Source organism: Aquarana catesbeiana, linkage group LG01, assembly GCF_042186555.1.
Source record: "Aquarana catesbeiana isolate 2022-GZ linkage group LG01, ASM4218655v1, whole genome shotgun sequence".
In the NCBI taxonomy this organism is placed as follows: Eukaryota; Metazoa; Chordata; class Amphibia; order Anura; family Ranidae; genus Aquarana; species Aquarana catesbeiana.
In genome coordinates this window covers 663844721-663861899 of record NC_133324.1, presented here as the reverse complement: position 1 = coordinate 663861899, position 17179 = coordinate 663844721, and the positions used below count along the sequence as shown (strand labels likewise).

The 17179-nt window shown below is 40.5% G+C and overlaps 1 protein-coding gene across 5 annotated transcripts in view; it reads right to left on the bottom strand.

Annotated features, from left to right (window-relative positions):
- Window positions 1-27: 27 nt before the first annotated feature.
- NPNT (nephronectin) overlaps window positions 28-17179 on the bottom strand; it is a 171791-nt gene continuing 154639 nt past the window's right edge. For all 5 annotated transcript variants that reach the window (XM_073601908.1, XM_073601935.1, XM_073601925.1 and 2 more), the window contains 4 exons: window positions 14739-14825; window positions 9633-9731; window positions 5047-5303; window positions 28-3968 (listed from right to left, as the gene is read on the bottom strand). In XM_073601908.1, the coding sequence (XP_073458009.1) occupies window positions 3876-3968; window positions 5047-5303; window positions 9633-9731; window positions 14739-14825 (536 nt within the window). In that variant the 3' untranslated portion in view covers window positions 28-3875. The remainder of the gene's footprint in view (window positions 3969-5046; window positions 5304-9632; window positions 9732-14738; window positions 14826-17179) is intronic.

Genomic DNA, 17179 nt, shown 5'->3' with positions numbered 1-17179 from the left:
ATGCACCATTTATGTCTCTTTTATGTCATATATGTCACATATATAGTCTTTTAACAGTTGTACAATAAATCATTGAATTTTTTTATATATAACTTGGTACCTTAAAAGTCCTCCAATTTTCTAGTTAGGGTATTTTTGTATATGGTAAGTAGGAATAGGCAGAGATTCCTGTTCTTCAAACAATGTACTATGCAGAGCTTCTTGTGAGCTGTAATCTGACCAAACTGTATTATCAACACCTCAATTTCTTCATACAACAGGTCTCAGGAATATTTAATAAGTCAAAGCAGTGATGTGCAAAATGCTGCAAGCCAGACTATTCTTTCAATTCATTGTAGCAATGCCTTTGAAAGATGAATGCTGACTGGTTGTCAAAGATTCCTATAGCTAGCAAACTGCTCTTTGCCTTATTAAGTAAGCTCCAACGCATTTATTTTTGAAGGATAATGGCACACAATTTTGCATTGTTTGCTTGGAGACCTAGTAGGTGTTTAGGGGATTTAATATAATTGTATATCTGAAGCTATATACAGATGAATGAAAAGCATTTTTTTACAATTTTTTTTACATAATATAATTTTAGTAAATTGGTTTGTCTAACGTGGTTAAGGATATGGTTACACACTGGGGTTGATTTAATAAACAAATATAGCATGTTTCACTTTGCAAGGAAATTAGCACTTAGCTTTGTGATAATTCACTTTTGCAAAGAATAACAGTCATAGGAAAACGAAAAAAACAAAACAAAACAGTATTCTAACTAGCACATGATTGGATGATTGAATTCAGCACAAATTCGCCTCATTCAAGTGTTACTAAACCCAGGAGGATGCATTCACTATTTTTGATCTCCCACAGTACACAGAATATGGAAATGCAATTATTTTAGTAAATATAAACTGCTAAATACCTTTTCTCATCAGCAGTAAGAGCATTATGACTTTTATCACTGTCTAGCCAAGCACTGGTTAAAGCTTTTTTCTGACTGTCCTATGAGACTGCAAGACCCCTGACTCCATAGACTCTGTGTTATCAGGAAATTTTTAGGGGACAGTCCAAGGAGAAGGGGGATCAGAGGAGACGGGATCAAACAGCCAATTTACACAGAGGATTAACCCCTTAGGTTCCACAGTGAGTATAACAAGCAGGCTTTACTGCATATACAGACTGATTTTACTGTTGTGGGTTTAGTAACACTTTCACTAAGCTAAGTGAAAATTCCTCTGCAAAGTGAAAAGTCACTTTGCTAAGTGCACAGCCTTTACTTCTTTAATAAATTAATTCTATTGTTTTGGAGAAAGTTGAGAAAGTTATAACCTGCAGTGGTGTCCCACATACTGTATATGAAAACATTAGACCCCCCTCAATGATGTATCTGTGTGGTGTGACAACAGATAGGATTGCCTTGCTGTCAGTTGGTAACTCTTTAACAAACTCTATAACATACAAATGGAAACTAAAACATTTTTACTGATCATGATCATAGAGGTGCAACAGACTTTGGATCCTCCGGTGACCCATATGGTGTCCTGACTAGTGCAGCACATTCTGTGTGAGTTAGGTGGTTTGCTCGTATAGCCCACACTTCCATATGCACTGCAGATGTGTAAGCATAATTTCATATATGTCAGTGTTCCTGCACTGCTCTCTGCTATTTTTAATTATTTTGTCTATTTTGGGTATTAATAGGGGTACTTTCCGAGTTGCCACCAAACATCAGGTATAAGAAAAAAGTGCCAAGGCAAATAGCTCAGTGCACATAGCATGTCATTTCATATCATATTGTATATATATTTGATCATGGTAAAATCTTTAACACTGCCTGCACTTAAGTTACATTTTGTGACAAAGTCTTTAAGTTTATAGGTACCGTAACTAAACATTTTCCTCTTAAAACAGCACTATTGTAATATACATCTTTTAGATTGTGCCGAAAAAGACCTAGATGTATATAAACATAATATAAAAATGTGACTATAATCACAATTCCACATCAATTTGGCAATAGGCTTGTGCAAATCTGTTGTTATTAGCCTACAGGTATAGCCCTGCCCCCTTTAAAATTGCTCCCCTCTTTGTATCTGTACAGCCAAGAGTTTGCTAAGGCAAAATACTCTGCTGTGAAGTTTCTGATAATCCCACATTATTCTTTTTCACTTCTACTATCTTCAGTTTAAAACAGTAATGACCTGACTCTAACAATTAGAACTTACATGAAATGCATTTAATCATTTAAAACTCATAATATACACTATATTACCAAAAGTATTGGGACACTCGCCTTAACGCACACATGAACTTTAATGGCATCCCAGTCTTAGTCTGTAGAGTTCAATATTTAGTTGGCCCACCCTTTGCAGCTATAACAGCTTCAACTCTTATGGGAAGGCTGTCCACAAGGTCTAGGAGTATTCTATAGGGTTGAGGTCAGTATTCCGAGCAGGTCAGTCAAGTTCCTCCACCCAAACTCGCTCATCCATGAGTTTAAGCTGTTATAGCAGCAAAGGGTGGACCAACTCAATATTGAACTCCCATACGGACTAAGACTGGGATGCCATTAAAGTTTTGGTAATATAGTGTATCTATTGAAGCGACTGCAACATAAAACTAACAGTTTCTCCATTGCTGGAATACATTTTCATTTCAACTGTCACCAACTTTTTATATAGGTATGTCATACAAGTTTTGTTTAAAGCGATACGTATATTTTCCTTTCTTGAATTTACAGCTGAAACACAGATCCATGATCAGGGTTGTCTCTGGGATGATAGTTTTTTTTTGCCCAGGCTAAGTCTCCAAAAGTTGGAAAGCATATTCATTTGTAATGTAGCAATTTAATCCAACTACCCTTCTTGGTATAGTATTCTCTGTCTAGTTTGAGGCCTTCTGTCTTGCTTTAGCTGTTCAGGTTTTTTGCGCTGAATAAACTTCTCACTCTGACAAGGTCTATTGCAGTTCCCAATTTTTAACTCTTCTGCCTCCACTGTAAAATGTCTCCCCAACCAACTTCCATAAACCTTTTTTTGTGTTTCAATAACATTTCCAAGCCACTGGTGTTGTCAATTTTTAGACTGCTTAGTTGCCTGTTATATACCAGGGACATTACACTGTGTATTGTTGTGCTATACATATATTGTATATATCATATTGGGGCTAAAAGAAAAAGGAAAAGGAGAGCAAGCAACCATTTGAGAAAGTCCTGATGTGTCATCATTACAATCTACAAAATAGGGGAAGAAAATCCAAGTTTTGGATCCTTTTCTGCAGGCATGTTCCAGACTAAATAGGCCACCAATATGGATTTAGCTTTTATACAGAATGAATATGAAACACTGTAGCCAACAATAACTACTGTAAAGCACCATTAGGACTGAGAGGATGTTTGACCTTGACAGTTATTCACCATAATTTAGTAACATGCTATTCCCATAAAAAATGTGGAGTTCATCTCTGTTGATAAATACTTAGGTATACATTATGCATTTACAAAGCTTTTCCCTCCACTAGAAGTGGTAAAATGATCGTCATATCAGTGGTGTTTGTACTTTCAGAAGCTCGAGCACATATATTTCAAGCATCATCTTCACACCAGACCAGACAAGTTCCTCCTGAATGGGTTCTCTTCCTCAGGATATGGTCTCTTGTAGGGTGTGTACAGTATTAAGAACCATAGCACATCGAAATGTTCTCTAGAAACAAACCATCTTCAAGTTCTTGTGCCCGTTGTCAAAGAGGAGCGATTGCTGGGTTTTTAGTTCTCGTTTGTTGTGACATTTTTGTCTTTTGTTTCACAACAGCTTTGGTGATTGATATCTATTTTCCTGCCCCTCTCTGCACTGGGTTGTCATTCACTTTAGCTGTAGATGTGTGGACTGTTATGCTTTAGTGCACGGGCCTCTTTTTAAGCTGACATCGTCAAGGCCAAGTTGTCCCGTTCGATCTCTGCCTCTTTCTGCTTTGAAAGTTATCTGCAAAACAAAGTAAATATGCTTGAAAGGAAACCACAATAGATCAAATCTACATTTCAAAGTTATTTTATTTCATGTCACATCTATATGTTGGCATACAAACATGTACACAGAAGCACCTGAACAACTCTCCTGTGAGAGGTACAAGTTAACCTGCTTGTGTATAACAGTGTGTTTGTGATAAATTTAAATTGGCCATAAATTTATATAAGAATACATTTATATATACACACACTATATATATAAATTCTGTGTAACCATATGCTTTTATCAGAAGGACACCAATCTCCAACTTCTTGTGCTTAATTACTATTTTTTTTTTTTACTGTGACTTTAGAAATGTATTTTATAAGTATTAAAAAGATGACACAAAGAGGATGACATACAGAAGTTTATTTTTCCCCTGAACAAGCATAACATTTTTCCAGGCATACAGTATATAAATGGAACCAATATCATGTTCTAGATAACACTAGATAACACTTTGGTGTTTATACTGTACATGGATAAGAGTTATAAAACTATGAGTAAATCAAGATGTACAATTGAGGGCAATGAGACTTAATTGAAGGAAATGGTGGTGTACAGGGACATCTAAGGCCCCATACACACTATAAGATTTTCAGCAGATTTTTGTCTTCAGATTTACCAAAACCATGTAGTGCAAGGGCCTGCCTGATTGCATACATATTAAAACTCTTAAAGTTTGACCTCATATTACATGTTTTTGGTAAATCTGCAGAAAATGTAATAGTGTGTATGGGGCTTAAGGCCCTGAACTCGTGAGGTGGCTCTTCTCTAAAAACATACTGAAGCAGTAAACATTAGTAGCAGAAACAAAAATCAAGGAAAGGTTAAGCATTTCTTAGTACAGACGGAGTTGTAATGGACTATTTATTTAGAAAGAAAATAAAAATGATATATCAAGATAGTGAAGACAAGCAAGTCAAGGTTAACATAGAGAATTATAACAACTTAAAGAATTATAAGTGGTGATAATGACAAGGAAGGACAAGTGTGTACTTTTATAAAATGACAGTTCCAAAACAATCCCTGAAAATGATTTAATTATACTTACACTTTTGATTCCAGATCCAGGCAGGGTTATGTGCGTCTCTCCCCAACCATGACTTCCATTCCTGCCCCATACAGGAGGCCCATGTGCCCCAGACCTTCTTAGGAAGACTTGTAGTTTACCAGAATTTTCTCCTGACATAAAATGTCTAAATGACAGACAAATATCTTCAGGGTGTGATTGATGTCCAAGAGGAAGAACTAAGCGAGCTACTTTTCCAGATTTCCCCTTTGGTTGCATGATTGTTAGATACTGTCCTCCTAAAACATACCACACATAATTTGAGAATAAGATTGAAATTTAGGTAATCAGAAGGGTGAGCCTTATCATCATTTTAGTAAATCAAAGCTATTATGCACCAATAATTTTAGAAGCAATGTGGACATGAAACACAAGTATTTAAAAACCGAATCAACAAAAATAAATAAAAATCCGATTCCCTCATCCACACATTCGATGTGGATGGGGGAATCCTCCCACTTTGCTATTGTGTTCTGACGGCAAAGAGCTTTCCCCGCCATCAGAATACACTAATCAGTACTGCCAGCTACAACCAGCGGCACTAAAGTATTGGGAAAAACTTGACAGGCTGGTTGTACAGAAGTCACTCAGTGGATCAACTTCTGTACAACCAGGGTGCCCATACATAGCAGGGCCAGTACAAGGCAGGGGCGGAAGGGGCAGATGCCCTGGGCGGTACCATTTTCTGGAGGGGGGGTGGCGCAGGTGAAGTGCGGCAGTGTGCTTCACAACTGCGACTGTACACACTAGCCGCTGGCACTGCTAATAGTTGTAACCAGGGCCGATCCATCATCCTAGGCAGGTGCCACGAGCAGAGGCAGAGGGGTGCAGATTCGAAGCCCGTTGCCGCGGACCATTGCGAGTCCCGAGGAGGAGAAACTGCGCTGCCCCCCCCTCAAACCACCGCTGTACAGGAGAGGGCTCTGTTTTCTTCCCATTCCAACTCCTTCCCTCGGTCAGCAGCGGGGGAGAGCGGCTGTGTCTCTGTGTGTAGAGAGCAGCTGCCGGATCTTCTCTCTCCCCCTATCATGCTGCTGTACTCGGGAGCGGGCAGCGGTGCCCTCTCCTTCCTATTGGGCAGAATACAAAACAAACAAAGGAACACAAAAAGGAGGATCATGGGAAATGTAGTTCCAAGGACTGGCCCATTGCAATCCTAAGAGGGAAACTGCAGCCCCCATTATGCCCAACTAAAGGGGAGGGAGAGAGAGCCAGGCTATGGATGGCAAGTGGCATCTGGCAGCAGGTGACGGTGGCAAGTGACGTGGCGTCTGGCAGCAGGTGACGGTGGCAAGTGACACGTGGCATCTGGCAGCAGGTGACGGTGGCAAGTGACATGTGGCAGCAGGTGATGGTGGCAAGTGACATGTGGCATCAGGTGACGGTGGCAAGTGACACGTAGCATCTGGCAGCAGGTGATGGTGGCAAGTGGCATCTGGCAGCAGGTGACAGTGGCAAGTGACACGTGGCATCTGGCAGCAGGTGATGGTGGTGAGTGACACATGGCATCTGGCAGCAGGTGACGAGGCAAGTGGCATCTGGCAGCAGGTGAACATGGCAAGTGACACATGGCATCTGGCAGCAGGTGACGAGGCAAGTGGCATCTGTCAGCAGGTGACTGTGACACGTGTCATCTGGCAGCAGGTGATGGTGGCAAGTGACATGTGGCATCTGGCAGCAGGTGACGGTGGCAAGTGGCATCTGGCAGCAGGTGACGAGGCAAGTGACACGTGGCATCTGGCAGCAGGTGACGGTGGCAAGTGACATGTGGCATCTGGCAGCAGGTGACGGTGGCAAGTGACATGTGGCGGTGGCAAGTGACATGTGGCATCTGGCAGCAGGTGACGGTGGCAAGTGACACGTGGCATCTGCCAACAGGTGACGGTGGCAAGTGACACGTGGCGTCTGGCAGCAGGTGATGGTTGCAGCAACATGTGGCGTCTGGCAGCAGGTGATGATGGCGAATGACACGTGGCATCTGGCAGCAGGTGACGGTGACATGTTGCCCTGAGCCCTGTTCTGATAATCAATACAGAGCTCTTTACAGAGGGAATGATCACTTTTTGTCTTTTCTTTTTTTCTCAGGAAAAAGAACAAAATTGATCTGCAGTAAAAAGCAGCACACACAGGACACAGTTGATTCCCACTGACACTGGCTTTCTTTACACCGGGGGGGTGGAGGGGGGGCGCAGTTTGCCCTCTTTGCCCTGGGAATGACCTTGTCCCGGCACTGATACATAGATCAAAATTTGGCCAGTTCAGCATGGACCAGACGAATTTTGATCCATGTATGGCTGGCTTTGTTTTTCTGTATTTGCTGCGTGTTTAAAGAGAAAAAACAAATACATGTGCATGTACTGCAGAGATGTATTACATGTAAATATATATATATATATATATATATATATATATATATATATATATATATATACACCGTATATACACACACATATTAATTAAGTACTCAACTTATCTTCCTCCCTATTCAAGCACACTTCATTGTGTGGTCTGGCATCGCACAGCCTTTATCACAAAATGGTCTGCATGCACACTGTGGTCCCAATCATTCCTTTGGGTGAGCCATTATCCACAGGACAGCTAAAATAGGGTTCACCCTATAAATGAAAGGGACTACAGATATTGAATAGTACAGAATTATTAGTTTTCAGTATTTCAGTATTTATATGTTTTAACAAATTACTGTCTAATATTGTGGGTCTTGCATCGCAGTTTAACCATTTGCCGTCTGCCTGTTATGTAAAACAGACAGACAGCACAATCCTGAGGACAGTCCTATTTTGCCCACAAGCTAAATACTGTGATCGCCGTGTCCAATGGACACAGCAGATTACTCAATGACAGCATCACAAAACGTAAACAAAGGCTATATATAGTTCACAGCATATACTGATTGGCTGTGAGAGAAAGGGAGATTTTTACATCCCAATTAGCAGCAGTACAGGTACCAATGTAACTCAGCACTGGTGTTCTGACTGCCAGCTGCATCAGTACTAGTGTAAGCCAGCACCAGCCTCCTGATCACCACCATCACAGCACAAGTGTAAGTCAGCACCAGTCTCATTATCACCAGCCACACCATTACCAATGTCATCGAATACCAGTGTAAGCCAGCACCAGTATCAGTGTCACCTAGTATCAGTATCACCTAGTACCAGTGTAGGCCAGCACCAGTGTTCTCATCGCCAACCATACCAGTAGCAGTCTCATGATCACCACCAGTGCTAGTGTAAGCTAGCACCACTGTACTGATCACCAGCCATGCCAGTACCAGAATCACCTAGTACCAGTGAAAACCAGCACCATTCTCCTGTTTGCCACCAGCACCAATACTAATATTACCTAGTACCAGTGCAAGCAAGCACCAGTGTCCTAATCGCCAGTCATACCAGTAGCAGTATCATCAGGTACCAATGTAAGCCAACACCAGTCTCATGATCACCACCAGTGCAAGCTAGCACCACTGTACCGATCACCAGCCATGCTAGTACCAGGGTCACCTAGTACCAGTGAAAACCAGCACCATTCTCCTGATCGCAGCCAGCACCAATACTAATGTTACCTAGTACCAATGCAAGCAAGCACCAGGGTCCTGATCGCCATTCATACCAGTAGCAGTGTCATCAGGTACCAGTGTTTGCCTACATCAGTCATACCAGCCACAACAATACAAGTGCCATTATAAGCAAATAATAATGTCCTGATAGCTAGTCATATTAGTACCAATGTTACCTAGTACCAGTGTAAGCCACTGTCCTGATCGCCAGCCACACCAGTACCAGTGTCACTTAGTACCAGTGTAAACCAGCACCACTGTACCATTTCCAGCCACACCAGTACCAGTGTGATCTAGTGACAGTGCAAGCTAGCACCAGTGTTATGATTACCAGCAACACCAGTATCAGTTTAACACGCATCAGTCTCCTGATCACCCCAGTACCAGTATCTCCTAATGCCAGGGAAAGCCAGCGCCACCAGCCTGATCACCAGTCACATCAGCTCCTATGTCACCCAATACAGGTTTAAGCTAGCACCAGTCTCCCGATGGCCACCAGCACCAGTGTCACCTAGTACCAAGCCCCCCTTCTTTCTTCTCTCCTTTTCTTTTTTAATCATATTCTTTAATTTTGCAGCATGTATGTCCAACTTGCTGATCTACATTATTTTTCTATATTTCTCTACATAAGCTTTGATGGGTTTCCTTTTTTTTACCTACAAGCTGATTATCTGATCCCTACTCTTATATATTAGAATACAGAGATGACTCTTCCACAAAATATATCCAAACGTTTTACGTTTTGTAATTGTTATTATACTACTGCATCTTCTGTACAATGTTGACTATCTGCATTTGTCCACATTAATGTATCATATCTAACTGTTAATAATGCTATTTTGGTTAACTTCTCAATCCTCTTCCAATTTCAGCATACATATGAATCTAAATTCTGTATGATTGTGCATGATTTATGGCATTGCTGTTTAGGAAATGTGAACTCCTGGAAATTAATTACATGCTTACACTTTGCAGAACAAGGTTGGGACCTTACCTGAAGTATCTTTGACCAGTTCCCAGTGTAATTCATTTTCTTTATCTCTAATCCAGCCACACAGTCCATTGTCAAAATTGCAGCTGTGGATCAATACTCCTACAGAAGACAAATGCAAGGCACACACACAAGAATTCTGTTAAGTAAGCATAATATGTAATAGGAAACCCAGTAAAATAGCAATTGAGTTTTTGTCAAAAAAATAAATTAGACAAAGTCTAGCAATGAGAAGTTTGGGGTTACACCAAAGATTTATTGATCAGTAAAAATATTAAAAAGGAAAGCAAATGATATGCTATCCCTTATGTTTTCAATTAAACAGGTATAGTACAGTACATCTTCCTTAAAACGGAAAGTATTCATGTCTTGTTCCATCACATATTACAAAAATGAGATTCATTCTTTTATGCCCAATCAACCAGATTCACACCTAGGATGTGGTGTATAGTGCAAATATGCCCCATGGTGATGCATGTCATACCCCCCATGCACTTCAGTCTTTCGGGAAGGCTTAAGACATCTTATGGCACAGAGGAGGTATTGCTATTGCTGGGGTCAGTTGATTGAAGTTGAGCATTGTAGGGGGTGGTAAAGGAGCAAGCCTGAGCAGGCCTAACAGTGAAGATCAGGGGAGGGATAGGTTAGTATGTGGCTTCCCTGGATTGTGGGTATGGGCAATGAGGCTCTCTAACAGTAAATGTACTAAAAGTGCACTTACTGTCTAAGCACTCTACTCCACACTTGACTCAAGCTTATCTGTTCTCCATCCCTTACAACAACAATTTATCATATCAAAGTTTTTTGCTCTGTATTGAACATACCCCTTAATTAAATGATGTACTTATTAGGAGGAAACAAAGACTACTCATAGACTACGACAGTGGTCAGTGGGAAGTGATTGTATATCTTTGGGCAGTTGATCTTGAAGGTAGAATGCATACTGTTCCCCTGAGATAAAATAAGCATCACAACTATCTGCTCAGTATATAAACATGAATGTTTATGCCATGACCAATGCACACAATCTAAAAACGCCATCCCATGTCTATGGCTAGGTAAGAACTAAAGCTAATAAGGCAACATGCTTAAATGGCTCTATAGGACACCAGAATTCCTAAGGGGTGTTAATTGAAGCAGTGTAAAGAGCAACTTTAACAGTGAAAGTGCAATATTTCATAGCATTACTCTGATTTACAAAGAATTGCCATATTGACACAGCTAGTAACTTCATTCTACTACTTCCAGGCGCAGCATTACTGCTTCCTTTATCATCTCCCTGGTAACTGGACAGAGATGAAAATGCTGAGGTGTGTAAAGTACAAATTAAAAATCATTTAGCAATGAAAATAGTTAACATATATGTATTAACCAGTTCCCACCCAGGCCAATTCTGACATTTCTCTCCTACATGTAAATATCTGTATTTTTTTGCCAGAAAATTACTCAGAACCCTCAAACATTATATATGTTTTTTAGCAGAGAGAATAAACTGCTGATCGTTTCCATTTTTTTGACACATTGTATTTGCGCAGTTATTTCAAACGCAATTTTTTGGGGAAAAAATACATTTATATAACCCATTTTTTTGTAAAGTATAAAAGATGATTTTATGCCAAGTAAATAGATACCTAACATGTTATGCTTTAAAATGGAATGGCGCCAAACCACGATACTTTAAAATCTCCATATGCAACACTTTAAACATTTTTGCAGGTTATCAGTTTAGAGTTACAGATGGGGTCTAGCACTAGAATTATTGCTCTTGCTCTGACCTTCCCGGCAATACCTCACATGTGTGGTGCAAACACCGTTTACATATGCAGGCACGACCCATGTATGCATTTGCTTCTGCATGCGAGTATAAGGGGATGGGGCGCTTTAAAAAAAGTTTTTTTTATCATTTATTTTATTTTTACAATGTCTTTAAAAAAAAAAATGTTTTCACTTTTATTCCTTTCACAAGAAATGTAAAAATCCCTTGGGATAGAAATAAGGCATGATAGGTCCTCTTTATGGAGAGATCTGGAGTCTATAAGACTACAGATATCTCCTCTACCCTGGAAAACATGAGATTAATAAAAAAAAATTGATCTTTGTTTTCTAGGGGAAAAAATTGCAGTGTTTACATCTTCCAGAGTCAGAAGTGATGTCACAATGTCGCCTCCTGCCTCCCAGGGTCATAGAGATGGCCGGGGACCATCTGGTCCTCGGCCCACTGCTGGATCAGATCTCTGGCTTCCCGATCGCATGGGAGAGCCCAGAGAGGCACCGGATGGCGCTGGGAGGTGGGGGTGGGGTTTCCTCCTGCTGCCTGTAAAAGCAATCCAGTGGCTAATAAGCCACTAGGATGGATTTTACATTGCAGGGAATCAACGGCTGGAAAAAACTGCTATCTGGATGATGCCTGTAGCTGCAGGCATCATCCAGATATCCCCACTCAAAGTCCACGACGTCATGAGGGTGGGAACTGGTTAAACACTGTGAGTTCCACTTAAATTGTAATAGGTAAGGCTTTGTTTAGTGTGATATAGGCAGATCTTTATGATGTTAGAAGTAACTTTTGCAATAGGTTCTAGTACATCATAAACACTTAAATGGCTGGCATAACAACACAACATTACATGTAAAAATTTGTCTTGCATGTGAAGCAATAAGCCGGGCTGCTAGCCAACATTTGCCTGATAGCTTCTATCTAAAGATGGTATAATGAAAAATAAAACAGAGCAGGGGTCATTCAAAAAGTTGCCTCCATTGCCTTGTGTGTAGCCAATCATTCAGTGACAGGTACGTGAAGTATATGGCCTGGAGCTGAGTGAAACTAGAAGGAGGGCCAGCATGACTGGGGCCTGCAGAAGAGGCGGAGTATTAGTGGGTGATTTAGAATGATGCAGGCTGCTTAGCAGATTGAAGAGTTCAAGGCAGAGGGTGTGTCCTGTAGTGGGTAGAGAGAAGAGGGGATTGTGTCACAGCTCAGTCAGAGCTCATCACAGCATCAGATAGTTTTCTCCAACCCTCCCCCCTTGTTTGTTTTAGTTTGGTTTGGGGAGCCCTCTTATTTTCTCAAGGTGATGGGGTATTTGACGTGGGTTTTCAGGTTTTATGTTGTTAGCTTTCCATTCAATTTCTTGGTCCTTTTACTTTCTTGTCATAGCAGCAGGCAGGGGGGCTTTGAAGGAGGTGCTGGTTAAATAACTGTGGAAAATTGTGGGTTAGGCACATCTGAGGTATGGGTGTCCTTTCCCAACTGTGGAAAATTGTGGGTTGGGCCCATCTAAGGTATGGGTGTCCCTTCCTAGCAATACGGTGGTAACATCCGGGTATTAATTAGGATGTATCTGATAGTACATAAGTGGTAATTGTCCCTGAGTCGGTGTAATTGTGGCTGGGGGCCTTTGATTGGGTGGCACATACAACCAGTTAATCATGAGTATATAGGCCTTCAAAGTCCTTAGACCTTATTTTTTTGTCATAGCAGCATGCAGGGTGTCTATTGGGTCTTTGAAGGCGGTGCTGGTTAAATAATTGTGGAAAATTTTGGGTTGGGCCCATCTGAGGTATGGGTGTCCCTTCCTAACTGTATGGTGGTAACATTGGGGTATTAACCACTTCAGCCCCGGAAGAATTTACCCCCTTCCTGACCAGGCCATTTTTTGCAATATAGCACTGTGTCGCTTTAACTGACAATTGCGTGGTTGTGCGACGATGTACCCAAACAAAATATACATCCTTTTTTTCACACAAATAGCTTTCTTTTGGTGGTATTTGATCACTTCTGCGGTTTTTATTTTTTGCGTTATAAACAAAAGAAGAGCGTCATTTTTGAAAAAAAACACAATATTTTTTAATTTTTGCTATAATAAAAACTCAATTTTTTCTTAAAAAAACAAATTTTTTCCTCAGTTTAGGCCGATATGTATTCTTCTACATATTTTTGGTAAAAAAGAAAAATTGCAATAAGCTTATATTGATTGGTTTGCGCAAAAGTTATAGCGTCTACAAAATAGGGGATATATTTATGGCATTTTTTTTTTTTTTTACTAGTAATGGCGGCGATCTGCGATTTTTAGGGGTACTGTGATATTTCGGCGGACAATTCGGACACTTTTAACACATTTTTAGGACCAGTGACATTTATACAACAATCAGTGCTATAAAAATGCACTGATTACTGTATCAATGTCACTGGCAGGAAAGGGGTTAACACTAGGGGGCGATCAAGGGGTTAAATGTTTAATGTTAACTGTTCGTTTGTGTTTCTAACTCTGGGGGGGATGGGACTAACTAGGGGAGTAGAACAATCTGTGTTCATACTTAGTATGAACACACGATCGGTCTCCTCTTTCCTGACAGATCCCGTTTCTTGCTCTGTCATGAACAATCGCGGGTGCTCCGTGGTCATCGCGCCCGTCGGGCACTCGCATCGGCTCCAGGGACACACTGTGGGCGTGCACCCAGGGGAGCCAACCTGCAGCAGTATAACTGAGGCGACTGGTCAGGAACCGGTTAATTAGGTTGTATCTGGTAGTAAGTAAGTGGTTAATTGTCCCTGAGCCGGTGTAGTTGGGTGGCAGATACAACCGGTTAATTGTGAGTATATAGGCCTTCAAAGACCTTAGACTGGACATAAGCTAAGGTTGGTTTATTTCTTATGCATTGACTGTATTATATGCATTAAACTTGTTTTCTTGTGAATGTCGTATTTAATGGTTTGTAATAAAAGGCTGCTAAGGCCATTCGACTCCAAATAAAATGTGACTGGTCATTTTGGAAGGGGGGAGATTGGTCAAGTGTTTAATGTTTTATAGATAATCAGAGCCTCTGCATTCTGCAGGTCCCTCAGCCATGCCAATTCTCTGTTTTAGGAAGGGGTGTTAATTGGCCAATAGGGGTAACTTGCACTTTTTGAGCTATTAGATACTAAAGGTATTAGATCAGTAAGTATTATACGTTTATCTGTAAATGCAGACAATTCAATAAACAGTATCGTCTTAGATCCATACATGCTGCAGTCTAAAGCAGCGAAATGATAGGTGTTGCAAGTTGCACTCATCCTTATTAGTAAAACAATTTCCATTCATATAATTTCTTTTACAAGAATGTTATTACCTGGATCATCGTTTTCTTCATTCTCATCTGCACTCAACCCTCTTTCAACATCAAAATGGAAGAATATGTTGTTTTCATGATGTGGAACTGTAAACATGCAGAGTAAAAAGGATATGGCATTCAGTGAATTGTGATTATATTCCACACATCTGCAATTTATTTTTAACTTTTATTTTTCATAGTATAGTTAAGCAGAGTAAATCTTTTGTGGGTCTCCTAGATTCTTGTTCTGGGATAAAACTAATTTATGGGGTGTAAAAAAGTTGCTATAGGACACCAATACTTATTACAGCTTTGGCTAACATTATATTAGAATGTTCAATTTAAAGTGGTTCTAAATGCATTCTCTGCATAAGGTAAAAAACCTTCAGTATGGAGCTCCCCCCCCTTAAACTTACTTGAGCCCGATCTTAATCCAGCGATGTGTACAGGGGCAAAGGCTCTCCCTTATCATTGGCTCTGAGACAGCAGTGGGAGTCATTGGCTCCCACTACTGTCAATTACTGCCAGAGAGGATAGAGAGGGGGGCATGTTGTGTGTCTTATGGACACACAGAGCAGGCTCGGGAGTGAGCACACACAACTGCCACCATAGCAAGCGGCTTGCTATGGTGGGCACTTGTAGGGGGGGCAGGAGTGCTGGCGGGGGGGACCCAAAAATACGAGGATGGGGGGCTGCTCTATGCACAGAGTAGGTAAGTTTGCCTTGATTGCTCTTTAAAAAAAAAAAACATTTACAATCACTTAATCAGGAACTTATTTTCATGTTAAGAAGAAAAAAAACATAATGTAATTAACCACTTGCCTACCAGACACTTTCACCCCTTCTTGCCCAGGCCAATTTTCAGCGCTGTCACACTTTGAATGACAATTGCACGGTCATGCAACTATGTACCCAAATTATATTTTTATCACTTTTTTGAGACAGAGCTTTCTTTTGGTGGTATTTAATCACCACTGTTTTTTTTTTTTTTTTTTTTAATTTTGAAAAAATTAAATAAATACTTTCTTTGTTTCTGTTATAAAAATTTGCAAATAAGTAATTTTTCTTTTTCAATGATGTGCACTGATGGCCACTGATGAGGCTGCACAGATGGGCACTGATTTGCTGCACTGATGGGCACCGATAGGGCTGCACTGATAATCAGGGCACTTATTATCAGTGTAAATGTCCCCAGTCATTTGTTTACATGTGATCGGACACAGCTGATCACATGATAAAGAGCTAACGTCACTGGCTCTTTACACTCCTATATGCAAAGGAAACAGCTGACCACCGATTGCCGTGATTTGCGCCCCTGGGGGTATGCATACACGGCAAGAATGGGGGGATGTCATATGACGTCCCCCCTGAACAAGAGCGGCCCAGCCTTCATTGTACAATAGGCCAGGCTGGAATCAATTACAGCTTTTTCACAGTAAGAGCTGTGAAAATATGGCCAGCATGGTAAATACATTAAATATAACTGGATACCAACATTTATGGGTAATAACACTGGAGATAGTTGATTCAAGGAATGCCTTTTGGGGATAAGGAAGTCATTTATTTTTTCCCCCACTAACGCAAATTGGGCCATGCTTTATAAGGATTATGTTGCCTTCCTCTGAATCAACTGTGCATGTAGGATTCTGTATATGGAGGTTTTTAAATGTATTTATTTTTTCTGTTGGTTGAATTGTGTCTTTTTCAACCTATGTAAATTATAGTACTGACATATTGTAAGATATATTGTACACGGCCACAAGTTGAAATAGAAAAGTTAATATTAGACCATTATATTAGGTCATACTTAACTGAAAAAAGAAAATTTTACACTTTAAGTATGTTACCTTAGTTAAACTATTTTTTTTATAACTTGTAGAGTTTTAGGCCACTCATTCTATGTTTGCATTAAAGTACCAATGAACACTAGAAGGCATGTATGATTCAGCTATCAAACATACAGTACGTGTTATTATTATTACAAGTACTTATATAGCATCGTCAATTTAGGCAGTGCTTTACATATTGTACATTCACAGCAGTCCCTGCCCTCAAGGAGCTTACAATCTAAGGGTCCCCAACTCACATTCATACATACACATACCAGGGCCAATTTAGAACAAATTAACTTCCCAGCATGTCTTTGGAGTGTGGAGTAAAATAGGAAACCCATGCAGGCACAGTAAGAACATGCAAACTCCATGCAGGTAGTATCATGGTTGGGATTCTTACCGATGACCCTAGTGCTGCTAGGTGGAACTGCTAACCACTCATATTGTACATTTGTGTTTATGGCCAGTACAAAGGAGCACTGCAAAAGCTTGTCTGTGACAGGTAAACATGATTGATTGACCAGAAAAATCTATCCTGGCTAATCAATTATTCCTCTTAGCAGGCTTAGCCATTATGTGTTAAGTAGATCCTACAGACACATGAAAGTTCCCTGCATTGACCATAAA